At 53.7% G+C, this 13430-nt stretch overlaps 1 protein-coding gene across 1 annotated transcript in view; it reads left to right on the top strand.

Moving 5' to 3' along the window:
- Radil (Rap associating with DIL domain) overlaps window positions 1-12813 on the top strand; it is a 63398-nt gene extending 50585 nt beyond the window's left edge. Inside the window, exons 6-15 of the mRNA XM_040751275.1 lie at window positions 2821-2981; window positions 3967-4079; window positions 4480-4717; window positions 5199-5371; window positions 9044-9194; window positions 10093-10283; window positions 10583-10934; window positions 11685-11824; window positions 12109-12248; window positions 12406-12813. Coding sequence (XP_040607209.1) covers window positions 2821-2981; window positions 3967-4079; window positions 4480-4717; window positions 5199-5371; window positions 9044-9194; window positions 10093-10283; window positions 10583-10934; window positions 11685-11824; window positions 12109-12248; window positions 12406-12511 — 1765 coding nt within the window. The 3' untranslated portion in view covers window positions 12512-12813. The remainder of the gene's footprint in view (window positions 1-2820; window positions 2982-3966; window positions 4080-4479; window positions 4718-5198; window positions 5372-9043; window positions 9195-10092; window positions 10284-10582; window positions 10935-11684; window positions 11825-12108; window positions 12249-12405) is intronic.
- The last annotated feature ends 617 nt before the right edge of the window (window positions 12814-13430 follow it).

Below are 13430 nucleotides of genomic sequence, written 5' to 3'. Positions count from 1 at the left end.
GTGTTTGTGATGTATGTATGTGAGGGGCACGGGAATAACACGTGCACCTTCAGAGGCCAGAGGAGGCCATGTCCTACTCTAGCATTCTGCCTTATTCCCTTGAGATAGTGTCTTTCTCCAAGCCTGGAACTCACTAATATGCAGACTTCTGGGCAGCCAGAGAGCTCCCAGGATTCTCTTTGCTTAGAGAGGCCCTTTACACTGTGTTGTTGTCGTCTGGGCTCTCTAGGCAGTAAGATACATGATGGTTTACTTCATAGTGTGGGGCTGCCCACCCCCTTGAGTTCTTGGGGAAACTGAGGAAGGCAATGCATTTTGAAAACAAAATGGAGTTGGGCTCCACACAGTCAAATGAGGGCTCTTCCAACCATGTGCAGATCTTAAGCACAGCAGTGTCTAAGTCGTCAAGCAGGGTAGAGAACCAACAAGACTCCAGGCTGTGCAAGCTACATTGGGAGGTCGCAGCTGCCTGGCAGCTAACACAGGAGAGATGGTGGACCCACCCAGGCACAGGACAGAGAGGTCACCATTGTTTGTGGACTAAAGTGAAATTAATGGCTGAGGAGAGCCTAGGACAGCAGGACAGTCTGACAGCCCAGGGGCAGCAGGACAAAGGCCAGACCCTCCCTCCCGACTCCCTCACATTGGCCCCATTTAGTCCCCAGATGTTTCCATGGGTGTGGCCCTTCCTGAGCAGCCCCAGGCATTGTAGAAACATCCAATGCCAGGCCCTTGTGGCTCCAGTCTTCAGCTTCCATCTTCTCCAGGCCCTGTGCCTGCTTCTAGACCTGCTTATCTGGATGCCCTGTGATAGGTGGAAAAGCAGCCCCCGCAACTCTCCCAGTGGGGACACTGAAGCCACCAGGGAGAGATTCTGGGACTTTTTCCTCATATGAGGAGTCAGATCTTGGGGTGATCCTTCTGAGGGAGTGCACACAGCTGCAGAAGTACATACCTAGGTGGGGTGGTCAGAAGATGTGGCGGTAGAGGCTTATGTAAGAACCCACCATCCTAAGCCTTAGGAGGTAAAGAATTGTGTGGGTGCATGGTAGTGCCAGCATTTGGAAAGCTGAGGCAGGAAGTTTACTGGTTCAAGGCCATCCTGGACAACATGTCAAAATTCTGTCTTAATAAATACATACATACAAACATACTACATACAGGTGACAGACAGACAGACAATGAATGCCTGTTAACATTTTAGCGAATTGTAAAGGCCCTAAGTGCCGTCCCAAGCTCACAGGAGCCCCAAGAGTCTGGTTAGGACAATAAATAGTAGATGCAAGTCACACTGAAGGATTGACACCCACACACCTCTGGGGGTTGGTGTGTGAGACTCAGCTGGGAGATGGCTTGGGGTGGCCTAGTGACTGAGAGCCAGTATAGTGCTATAAGGATATCAAGGGAAGCAGGTGCCAGTCATTGCCACTGTCCTCTGCAAAGGGCATGCTTAGTTGGAAGGCAGCAAGCCTGGGATGAATGGAACTATGTCCCTGGCTGGCTATAGCAGGGCTTTGAGCTGCCCCAGGAACTTGCCTTGGTGCCAGGTACCTGGTAGCCCCTTGCCTGGTGCCTGGTTCTATTTGCATTAACCAGAGTAACAGTGCCCCCATGTGGATAGCACACCAAACTGCAGAAGGGAGTGTGGGAACTGGAAATGTCCTGGTCCCCTTAGACCGCAGGAGGTGACCTCCAGTGATTATGTCCACACTGGGATTTTTCCAATGGTTACCTCTAAGTCTGAAGAAGCTTTGCTTTCCACCTGATTTATTTTCTCATGGTACTATGGATTGAACCCAGGGTCTTGCACAAACTGGACAGATGTCCTGTTCTACCCCTGAGCTGGTCTCAGTCCCTCATTGATTGTAGGCAAGTGTTCTGCTGGTGAGCCACACCCCCACTGGGGGATTCTAGGCAACTGCTCCAGCACTAAGCCACACCCCCAGCCCCACACTGGGGGATTCTAGGCAGGTGCTCTACCACTGAGGCACACCCCAGCCCCTCACTGGGGGATTCTAGGCAGGTGCTCTACCACTGAGCCACACCCCAGCCCCTCACTGGGGGATTCTAGGCAGGTGCTCTACCACTGAGCCACACCCCAGCCCCTCACTGGGGATTCTAGGCAGGTGCTCTACTACCGAGCTCTATCCTCACCACTGATTGCTGCCTCTTGATTCATCAGCTTCACACATTCCTGACATTCTTTCCTGATTAAGTAGTATTTAACTAATCTCAGATAGTTCAGTCAGTCTGTTTCCTCTGAGAATTTCCTTATTAAATAGTCTGTTAAAGTTATTCAATTTCTAAGTAACACACTTATATTCAGGTTTCTTGTCCCAAAAACCATGGACAGTAAGCCCCCCCCCACCGCTATGCATGTGTGTATGTGTATGGTCCACAGGTGCTGTAGCACTCATAGATGTTCATCATCTGCTTCCAGAAGAAAAGCTGTGGAGGCAGCATTCTTTTTTTGGGGGGGGGTTTCGAGACGGGGTTTCTTTGTGGCTTTGGAGGCTGTCCTGGAACTCACTCTGTAGACCAGGCTGGCCTTGAACTCACAGAGATCCACCTGCCTCTGCCTCCCAAGTGCTGGGATTAAAGGCGTGCGCCACCAACGCCCGGCTGGAGGCAGCATTCTAACCAGAGTCCGCTCTCGGTAGATTTTGGAGCCTTTGATAGGCTGCTGACTTCTTGGGAGTTGATAGCAGTACTTTCTTCTGCTAGTGCCCCATGAGCATGATTGTCCCCGAGTAGACAGAGAAGCAGACATGGCTCCTCAGCTGCACCCAGAGTAATCTGTTAGTCTTTCTGTCTTGGCAGCCAGGAACCCATCTCCTGGGCCAGCTTCCCCATGGCCGACTTGGTTCCCGACCTTCAGCACATCCTGTTTTGGATGTCAAACTCCATCGAACTCCTGTACTTCATCCAGCAGAAGTGCCCGCTGTACATGCAGAGCATGGAGGAGGAGCTGGATGTCACAGGTATGGCCGCGGCAGTGCGGGGCCAGCACTGTCTTCAGGCGACTTGACAGTGGGCACAACAGTGACTTTGTGCACATGTGCCTGTACTGGGTGGCACTTTCTTGGTCCCCAGGCCAGTCATTTGGGAATCACACATGAGGCCAGCATCAGTGGTTTAGGCTGACCTGGTGCTCCTAGGGCAGGCTGTATAACGCTTTGCTGGTCCGTATCATCTCGTGTCCCATACACACTGTAACTTGTTTGGTTCGACATGCAGGAGGCTGAAGTTGTGCACAGGCCACTTGGAGGGGACATATGAGCATACAGTTAACCAAATGAGGGGTTTAGAAATTCATCCTTATTCCAGAAAGGAAGACTGTTGCCAATCACAGCTGTAAGATGGTAGAGCGTATCAGTTTCAGAGATGGAAATATGGACAGCATGCCTTAAATTAGCATTTTGAAACACTCAAATTCCCAAAAAACTCCAGGAGAGGTAGTTCTGCTGAGGGGAAAACGGGGAGTGGGCTGTAGGCTCTCTGAAGATGACACTGAGCTGTGCTGAGGAAGCGGCTCGGTTAGGAAGTGCCAGCTGTACAAACATGAGGACCCGAGTGCTGTCTCCAGCATTCAAGTAAAAAGCCAGAACTGGTGGTGCTCACTTGTCATCCCCAGACTCATAGCCCTGAGAGACAGGAGTCTGGTCCATATGTGTGAGTACGCATGCATGGACACGCACACACACAGACACAAACACACACAGACAGACAGACACATACAGACACACACAGACAGACACACACACACACACACACAGACACACACACACACCCCACATAGAAAACCATTCCTCATGGTACATGCTTGTAATCCCAGTGCTGGGACAAATAAATAAAGCCAGATTGGGAGTGTTGGTGTGACAGGCAGAACCCTCAGCAGGGAGCTAGACAGATAGTGGAGTCCTGAATGCGCTGGTGACCCCCCTCTTGTGGTCCCTTCCCCTGCAGGCTCCAAGGAATCACTGTTCTCCTGCACACTGACGGCCAGCGAGGAGGCCATGGCGGCCCTGGAGGAGGTGGTACTCTATGCTTTCCAGCAGTGTGTGTATTACCTCTCCAAGGTGTGTGCTGCCACCATGCTATTGATGGTGGCTTTCCTAGGGCCTTGGGACGGGAGGGGAGGGATAGGGACGAGCCAGCTTCAGCGGGGAGGAAGCAGTCACTGGCACACTCTGCTTGGGGGTACCCTTTTCTCCAGCCCTTCCTCATACCAGGAGTGCCACCACGGTACAGCCTTGTGGTCATTGGCCATGGTGACATCACTGCTAGGTGACTGCCATGTCCAGCCTGTTTGCACCTGCAGCTCCTGTCCCTACCTCTGTTAGTCCCAGGGGCAGCTCCTGCAGGGCCTCATTCTAACCTATTGCCTAAGGCTGGAGCAGGAGCTTGTTAGGTCGGGACTCCTGGGTCAGTCCCAGCATCCCTCCCTGTAAGTGACTCTTGGGTTCTCTCTCCCGGCAGTGCCTGTATGTCTGCCTCCCGGCCCTCTTGGAATGCCCTCCATTTCAGACAGAGCGCAGGGAGAGCTGGCGCTCAGGCCCTGCTCTGCCGGAGGAGCTTCGGCGTGTCGTGTCAGTGTTCCAGGCCACCTCGGACCTCCTGCAGCAGCTGCAGATGCACCCTGAGGTGGCCTCCCAGATGCTCGCTTACCTCTTCTTCTTCTCTGGCACACTGCTTCTCAACCAGGTGCTGGACAAGGGTGAGTGGTGCTTGGGGCTGGAACCTGGGTCGTCAAGGGGACATTGCTGTGGCTGGATGCAGAGCTGTGCCTGTGGGAGGATGGCTCAAGACCCAGGGCAGACAAAGGCTTAGAGCCCACAGAGGGGCCAGACTGCGGCAGCTTTGCAGGGTAGCAGTGATGCTGACCCTTGGCCTTACTGAGTCACTGTTTCTCCATCACCTGCTGGGGCTCTGGGTTTCTAGCAGGGTGCAGCCGCAGCATGAGCCTATTGTCACGTAGACGGGATGATGTGGGGTTGGAGGGGCAGGGTGGCTGCTGGCACAGCCCCTCTTGCCTTGTAGCTTGCCTCCTTCATCTCTTTCTGCCTCTGCCCCAGAGGGGGCATGGCTATTTGGTGTTGCCTTGGAAACTGAGGTAGGGTGTTGGGGTGGCCTAGAGAGGGAGCGCTCGTGCTTTGGGAACCCTGATGTGTGGGTCTCATCCTTTCTTCCATCTCCAGGGCCCTCTCTGAGTTGCTTCCATTGGCCCAGAGGGGTCCAGGCCTGCGCCCGCCTGCAGCAGTTCCTGGAGTGGGCCAGGAGTGCTGGCCTCGGAGCCCCTGCTGAGCGCTTCTTTCGGAAGCTCTCCTGCACCCTGCATTTGCTGGCCACTCCCAGTGCTCAGCTCGTCCAGGTAGGAGAGTACGGGGCGGGGGATGGGCATATGACTCTAGGGTCACTGGCTTACAAATCAAGTTAAGGTGGCCTGGATCCTGCACCCAGACAGCCTCACATATTCCCTAGGTTACTCGTGGAGTTGCTTAGTTCCTCAACTGTCCCCGTCCATATCAGGCTGAGTAATTTCATAGGTGTCTGTGGGCAGTCCCTGTGCCCTGTCCTGGTCACTCAGTGTAGCAAAGGGCACTCTGCAAGTGTGACCGAGATGAAAGACCTGAAGAGAAGGACACGGTCTGTGTCCTTCACTGGGCCCAGTCTAATCAGACAGATCCATAGCGTGGGTCAGATAGTTGGGTGGAGGAGGAAGGCTCGGCTCACAGTGGCTGCTGTCTATAGCCTGGGAGTTCTATAGCTTCTAGAAGCCAGGACAGTGCCATCCCAGCCATCCCAGAAACACAGCCTCATTCCCGTGTCCATGAGGAACTGAACTCACAACAGATATGGGGAGGTAGGTCTTCCTCTAGAGCATTGGCTCTCAGCCTTCCTAATGCTGCGACCCTACAATACAGTTCCTTATTGTGTAGTGAGCCCAACCATAGAATTGTTTTTATTGCTACTTCATAACTGTACTTTTGCTACTGTTACAAATCCTAAATATCTTTGGAGACAGAGGTTTGCCAAAGGGGTCATGACCTACAGTTTGAGAACCACTGCCCTAGAACTACCCCAGTCAGCCCTGGAGGACTGTACGGTTCTGCTTCCTCCTCAAGTTCATGGTCTTCCACCACAGCAGTAGGAAACACCCTCCTCCCGCTCGCTACTTTTGGTAACTTCTTCCTCAGAGCATCTGTCCTGGTGGCTAACGGAAGCTTTGCACTGGTTTCTTCTCCTGTGTGAACCTCTGACCTGGTCCTGATATGGTGAACATTCGCAGGGATGGGGGTGGAGCAGTCCATCATTAAATCTGCCCTCCTTTATCCAGGGACATGTGTTCAAAGCTCTGTGGGTAGCATGGCTACATTGTCAGCCTCAGGCAAAGCCCTGGGCAGACTTGGGAAAGCCAGCTGATCAAAAAGAGTGGTGGCTCATGCCTGTAATCCCAGCACTCTAGAAGCAGAAACAGGAGGGTTGTTGCAAGACTGAGGCTAGCCTGGACTACATAATGAGTTCCAGGCCAGCCGGAACTACATGTGGAGATCTTTAAAAAAAGTTGGCCAGCTGGTGGTAGTGCACATCTTTAATCCCAGCACTCGGGAGGCAGAGGCAGGCAGATCTCTGTGAGTTGGAGACTAGCCTGATCTACAAGAGCTAGTTCCAGGACAACCTCCAAAGTCACAGAGAAACTCTGTCTCGAAACAACCCTCCAAGAAAAAGTTAAAAAAGAAAAGAAAAAGATATTCTTCCTGCAGAGTCTCATGCCTGTGTCTCAGCACCCCTGACATTGATGACAGTGGCTGCTGTTTACCATTGAGACTCTGCTGTCACTCTCAACTGCACAGCAGTTGGCTGCGTGGGCAGCACGGTACCCCACCCGTTCTGTGGAAAGCAAAGCTGAGGTCACACAGTGAGTATACAGTAGAGCTGTGGTTCTTTGTCCACTCAGCAAGTATTAAAAATGTCCTGTTAGGAACAGTTCTTTTTCTTTACTTACTTGTGTGTGTGCATGCCCGCATACGTGTGCACATGAGTGTGTGGAGTTCAGGGACGGCTTGCAGGAGGCTGCTCTCTACTTCCTCCGTGGAGTCCCAGGGATGGAACTCAGGCCAGTGCATGTGATCAAGAGCCTTTTTTACCAGCTGACACATGTCACCAGGCCTAGGGGAAATGTGCTTTACATGAAGTCCCCTGGGACTGGAGTTAACTGCTGATTGTGAGCGTGTGGTTTGGGTGCTGGGAACCGACCTTGGGTCCTCTGAAAGAGCAGCATGTACAGCATCTCTCTAGCCCCATTAATTAGGAAATGTCTCTCATCTGTCTGTCTGTCTGTTGATCGTGTGTATAGGCAAGTGTACATTTGGAGGTCGAGGACAACTTGCAGGAGTTGGTTCTCTCTCTGCATGAGGGTCTTGGAGCTTCCACTCAGGTCATGAGGTGACAGGTACTTTTACTGGCTGAGCCATCTGACTGGTTCAGGACCCTGGTATAAAACAAAACCAAGCAACAATTCTTGTAAATTAAAACTTCAGGAGCAGAATTGAGAAGGCCCAGTGGCAGGGTAGGAAGTTAAGAGTGAAGGAAATCTTCCCCAAAGGGCCACCCAAACACCAGAGAGTAGAATACAGAGGGAGGAGCAGGGAGGAGCAGCGCGGGGGGGGGGGGGGGGGATGATTCATGGCTGATTCCCTCCCTGACAATGGGGGTGGGGGTCAAACCACAGAAGTGGGAAGGAGACATAAAAAAGAAACAGCCCCTCCCCCTGTGAGTTTTGGGCTTGAGGTGTATGTGGAGGGTCTGCCAGCAAGAGTGTAACCTGAGGTCAGCTCCTGTCCCTCCTCCAACAGCCCTGTGGCTCTGGCTGTCCCTGGTGCATAGACTGTGGACAGCCTCAGCTCAGGCCTGTGGCTGTTGGCAGGAGAATCAAACCATGGAGAGAGGGGAAGAAAAGACAGGAAAACTAAAGCCAGAGAAGCTGGTGGTGGGAGGCACAGAGAACCTGATCCCAAGGGACTTTACCAAGAATTTTGGCACCATGGACAGGGACAGCCTAGGGCCTCCAGAGCAGAATAATACAAAATAGGTCTGAGACTGGGAAACTTTTTGTTTGTTTGGTTTTTGAAACTGGGTTTCTCTGTGTAATAGCCCTGGCTGTCTTGGAACTCACTTTGTAGACCAGGCTGGTCTCAAACTCAGAGATCTGTCTGCCTCTGCATCCTGAGTGCTGGGATTAAAGGTGTGTGCCACCACCTTCTGGCTGAAGGTAGACTTCTTAAGAACCTGCCTGGAAGTCTGAAGTCTGCCTCTAAATTCTGCAGCTCAGGACACCTGTCCTGGAATTCTGGGCCTGTGAGAGAGGAGGAACTTCCAGAGTAAAGTTGTGGTCCGCTGGGCCTTTGTCATGAGGCCATAGAGGACTTGTGCCACTGTAGAACAGAAGGGGTGAGCCAAGAAAAGAGGCACCAGGCTAGGGAGGGAGGAAGGAGGGGTACCAGAGAGCCAGGTGACTGCGAGATGGCTGCCTTAGCTTTTGTTAAAGGACCACTGGGGCTTATACATGTCTGCTTTTGTTTAGTTCATTGTTAGCCTAGACTGACTTCAGACTTGTTATGGAGCCCAGGTTGGGCTTGACCTCCTGATCCTCCTGTCGTCACCTCCTGGGATTACAAGTGGGCACCACTATGCCCGGCTGTCCCTTTGTTTTATCTTGGCCTCAGTCAGGTCTCACAGCACCTAGGTGAAGCTGTTTCCGGCTTTCACAGACATACATGCTTTCTTCCCTCTCTCCTTCGCTCCCTTCTCTCCATTCTTCCTGACTCTCTTGAGCCCAGGCCAGCCTTATCACTGGGAATAAGGTGGCCAGTGTGGTGTCTTCTGTTCCATCCCTTGCTGACGTTCCTGTTGTCTGCAATGCCCTGTCCACCTACCCCTGAAGTGAAAAGACCAGGGGGAGGGGCTAGAGCCTGTCGGAGGAGGAACTCTCCCTGCCCTCATGTACCTTTGGAGTCCTTTGACTGGAGCTTCTTGTTCCCAGATGAGCTGGGCCACCCTGCGGGCCGCATTCCCTGCCCTGAACCCTGCTCAGCTACACCGACTGCTTACTCAGTACCAGCTGGCCTCTGCCATGGGCCCTATGAGTGCCTGGGAGCCAGGAGCCCAAGACAACCCCGAGGCCTTCCAGTCAGGTGAGCCTTCGCAGCAGCCAAGCCTTGGGCTGAGGTAGGGGTGGTGTGGGTGGGGAGACTCCCAAGCTCAAACTCAGGGAAGCTCCAGAGCAGCCCACCGAGGTGGGAACACAGGAGCCCACACTACCTGGCCCCTCCACTCAGGATCCTACTTAGCCCCATTTCAGAATCAGTGTCCGCTTTGCGCTTAGGTCTTCAGACTGGGGCCTAACTGGCACCTAGTTGATCAGGAAATGAACGGCTGGGTGGGGTTTCAAATCCTTCTGGAAACATTCCTCAGCTCTGAGCACATGTGCTGTTCACACACAGGCACACGGGCATGCCCTGGTGTAGCGGTAGATGTATATGCATGTATATGTATGTGTGCATTTCAATTTGTAAGTTATAAACATCTTCCTTCATAAACCTGTGTTCACAGTGTATAAACAAAAAGTGCAGGCTGGTAAACAGTAGGCTGTGGTGTGCATAAGTGCTTCCCACTGTCCTCCGGTTACTGCCACCACTGGCTGGCCTGGGCCCACAGGATGCCCCTAGACAGTGCTCTTTGCACCACCTGCTCCCACTGGGACCCTCCAATTTACTAATTGGTGTCAGAACACTCCCCCAACCCCACGAACCAGGCTCTGTGCTGGGAACTCAGAGATGGCATCATAGAAAGATTCCTGCCTTCATCCCCATCCAGGACCTGCATATACTAACAGCCCAATGTCCTAGTGATACACGCGTGCGTGCATGCATGCGTGGTCTGCTCAGTCTAGACAGCCTAGTCAGGATCCAGAGAGACTAGGCTGGGACTCATCCTGCTGAGGTCTTGCTGTCCCGTGTCCTCAGTGGGTGGGTGAGGACCTATGATGGAGGGAGTAGGTCAGGTCCTAGCATCCCTACTCATCCACTGCAGAGGACATCTTGGAATCCTACGAAAACCCGCCACCCATCGTTCTGCCGAGCCAGGGTTTCCAGGTGGACCTGGAGGCGGACTGCCTGGAGGACAGCATCTACCAGCACCTGCTCTACATCCGCCACTTCCTGTGGGGGCTGCAGGGCCAAGCCAGCCCTGACAGTGGGCCTGCCCAGCCTGAGGGCATTGAGGTAGAGTGGAGTGTTGGGAGGAGGGACTGTGTCACTCAGCAGTGTGTAGTCTTGCGCTGAACTGAGACAGCCTTCCCTTGACTGTCAGTAGACGCAGACACAGGTTGTCTAGAGTGGGCTGGGGATGCAGCGGTGTGATCTCGGGGCTCCATTTGAGGTGAAGGTTTGCAAATGCCTTCACTCACTCTTTGTGCCTGGCTGTACCCTTGTTTGTGTCTACTTTCTTCACAGGGAGGCACCATGGATGCCTGGCCCATCCTCTTCTCTGGGTCTCAGCTTTTGCGCATTTGTCTTCCCAGGGCCTGTACCACACCATTCCTGAGGGGCATCCGGAAGGCCATGGCTGCCCCCTGGCTAATAGGGACCCAGGCAGAGGAGCTGTTGAAACTGCCCCTGTCCATTCCCTTCCTGTCACTGGAGCTCCCTGGACACAGGGCTCCCTTGGAAGACAGCCTACCCGAGGGGACCGCAGGGGCTCCCAGGCTGGCTCTCTGCACACTGACTCCTCCTGCCTGCTCACTCCTCCCAGCACACCTCTGGGCCAGGAGCCTGGAGGCCCCACCTGGCCAGAGCCCAGCGGCTTCTGTGGAAAAGCACTCCTTGAGGGGCAGAGGAATGGACCAGGTGGCCCTCCTGGTGCGGCTCTAGAAGGTGAGACCTGGCCTGCTCAGGACTGGGTAGCAAACCCTACTTGGAGTCTCCTTGGGCTGTCCTATCAGCCAGTGCTGATCAGATGTCCCTTAGCACCTGCTCAGGGACAATCCAGGCAGGTGGCTGCCAGTGCACTTAGGTCTGAGCACATACAGATGCATATGTGTGCACAGTGGGGCCCGCCTGGCCCCATGAGGACTCTCATCATTGTGACCTTGATTCTCTGTCAAGTCTGAAGGCTTCCTCACATTGGGCACACGATGGAGCAGGACAAGGCAACCTGCTGAGATTGGGGCTCAGAACTGTGAGGTCAGGCCCTGTTCTGAGATCCCCACTCAGACACAAACTCTGTTGAGGGGCATAGGGCCTCAGGGCAGGCCTCTGTTAGTCTGGGGCCTGAAGCAGGGTCTGGACGCGATGGAGGCCTCACGGAGGATGGATTTACAGTTGCATCCTAGAGATGAGGCGGTGGGAAGGTTAGGCTGCCCATATGCACTGGGCCCATGGCCTCTGGAAAACGGCTACCTCAGGATAATGTCCTGTTGAGTTGGTCTGACCCTTGCCGGGGCCTGAAGTCATGTCTGATCAGCTATTATCTTCTTGTGGGCTCCAGGAGCATTTTCCATGCTCTGTTGTGTGGGACATCTCTGTGTCCTCCCAGAGGGGCCCTGTGTCCTGACTCTGGGAGTGAGTGCTGGCCTCCAAGCCCACTGGCTCCTCATCCCTATCTCCCCTTCTCTGCCCACCCAGGAGGCACTGTTCAGGCTGCTGCTGAGCCTCCTGCTGAGGCGTCCAGCCCTAGCTCCAGTGCGGAGGATTTCTGCTACGTGTTCATGGTGGAGCTCGAACGAGGCCCCTCAGGGCTGGGGATGGGCCTGATTGATGGGATGGTGAGGACCCCTGGACTTCAGCCCTCTCCTCCCACTCTTGTAGACCCCCCCCCCCACAGCCTGACCATGATCAGAGCCAGTTGTGAATGCCTGGACTGTCTCATGGGCCTGCCTTTGGGAGCACTGATGGGGTCCAGTGCTTCCCTGTGGGACACACAGGGACCATAGTTTGTGACCTGGCTAGCTCCAGGCATGTTCACAGGGAGGGCTGTGCGGTACAGGGTCTTTTCTGGGGAAGCATGTGTCAGCACCAGCAGCATCCTGAGGCCCCTGCTTCTTCCCAGCACACACCTCTGGGGTCCCCAGGACTCTACATACAGACCCTGCTTCCTGGGAGCCCCGCAGCATCCGACGGGCGGTTGTCACTGGGAGACCGAATCCTGGAAGTGAATGGAAGCAGTCTGATGGGTGTCAGCTACATGAGGTGTGTGCCACATCTGGCCTGCAACAGAGGATTAGCTGGGACTGGGGGGAGGCTCTGCAAGCCAGTCCTTCATCCTGGGGAGGGAGACGGGGAGAGGCAGCGAGTAGGGCCCGCTGCTGGCTCTTCTGCTCATCTTCACCTCTTTCCTTGATTTCAGGGCGGTAGATCTGATCCGACACGGAGGCAAGAAGATGCGATTTCTGGTTGCCAAGTCTGACGTGGAAACAGCCAAAAAAATCCGCTTCCGCAAGCCCCCTTCCTAATAGACCAAAGGACTCCTTGCCCCCAGAACCTGCTTTCTGTATCCTCACCAGGTGCCACCAACACCCACACTCCCTCCCCCAAGCCCCACACCCCCCAGTCCAGCTAATCCTCGGTTTTTAAGTTGACTGAGTGAGTCCCTATATGTGGCCTCACGTTGAGGACACCTGTTGATAGTGTACATCTTAGTGTATATTTATTTATATGACAGATGACACTAAGTTGTGACATTTCTTACAGAGCTTTTATGTGTAAAGTCTTTAATGGAGAATTGAGAGTCAATAAACTATCTTTCATATTCTTACAGTGGGGATACAGGATCTGCATTTGGTACAGTACACGTGGGCAATGCTGAGGGAAGCCAGTGGTTCTTGTGACCAACCCTTCTTGCCCAGCCAGCATAGGAGAAGCCATGAATGGACCTAATATAGATTGCGATGGATATAGTTCTCCACTGCCTCTGGTTCTGGGGATTAGAACCAGCTCTTGATGTATTAGTCAGGTGCTCTACCACTGAGCCACACCCCAGGCCCTCACTGGGGGATTCTAGGCAGGTGCTCCACCACTGAGCCACACCCCAGCCCCTCACTGGGAGTTTCTAGGCAAGTGCTCTACCCTGAGCTACAGCCCTCAGACCCTCTTTTTATATTTTGTTTTTCAATAGTCTCACCGAGTTGCCCAGGTTGGCCTTGCTCTGTAGCCCAAACAGACTTGAGTTTTCTACCTTCCTGCCTTAGCCTCCTGAGCAACTGGAGCTACAGGCCTGCTCCCCTGAGCTAGGCTAAGGATAGGATTATTTGGTTGGCCCTGTACTCCAGGACTGTAGCTCCTTTGCAGTCAAGAAATGAGAAACAAACCAGTGTGGTCCTGTCTTTTGGTCCTTTCTTTGAGACTGGGCCCAGGCTGGTGTGGAATTTACTA

This window comes from Mesocricetus auratus, unplaced genomic scaffold, assembly GCF_017639785.1.
Source record: "Mesocricetus auratus isolate SY011 unplaced genomic scaffold, BCM_Maur_2.0 Super-Scaffold_100008, whole genome shotgun sequence".
Lineage (NCBI taxonomy): Eukaryota > Metazoa > Chordata > Mammalia > Rodentia > Cricetidae > Mesocricetus > Mesocricetus auratus.
Note: the sequence above shows the minus strand (reverse complement) of the source record. Positions and strands in the feature narration are given on the sequence as shown.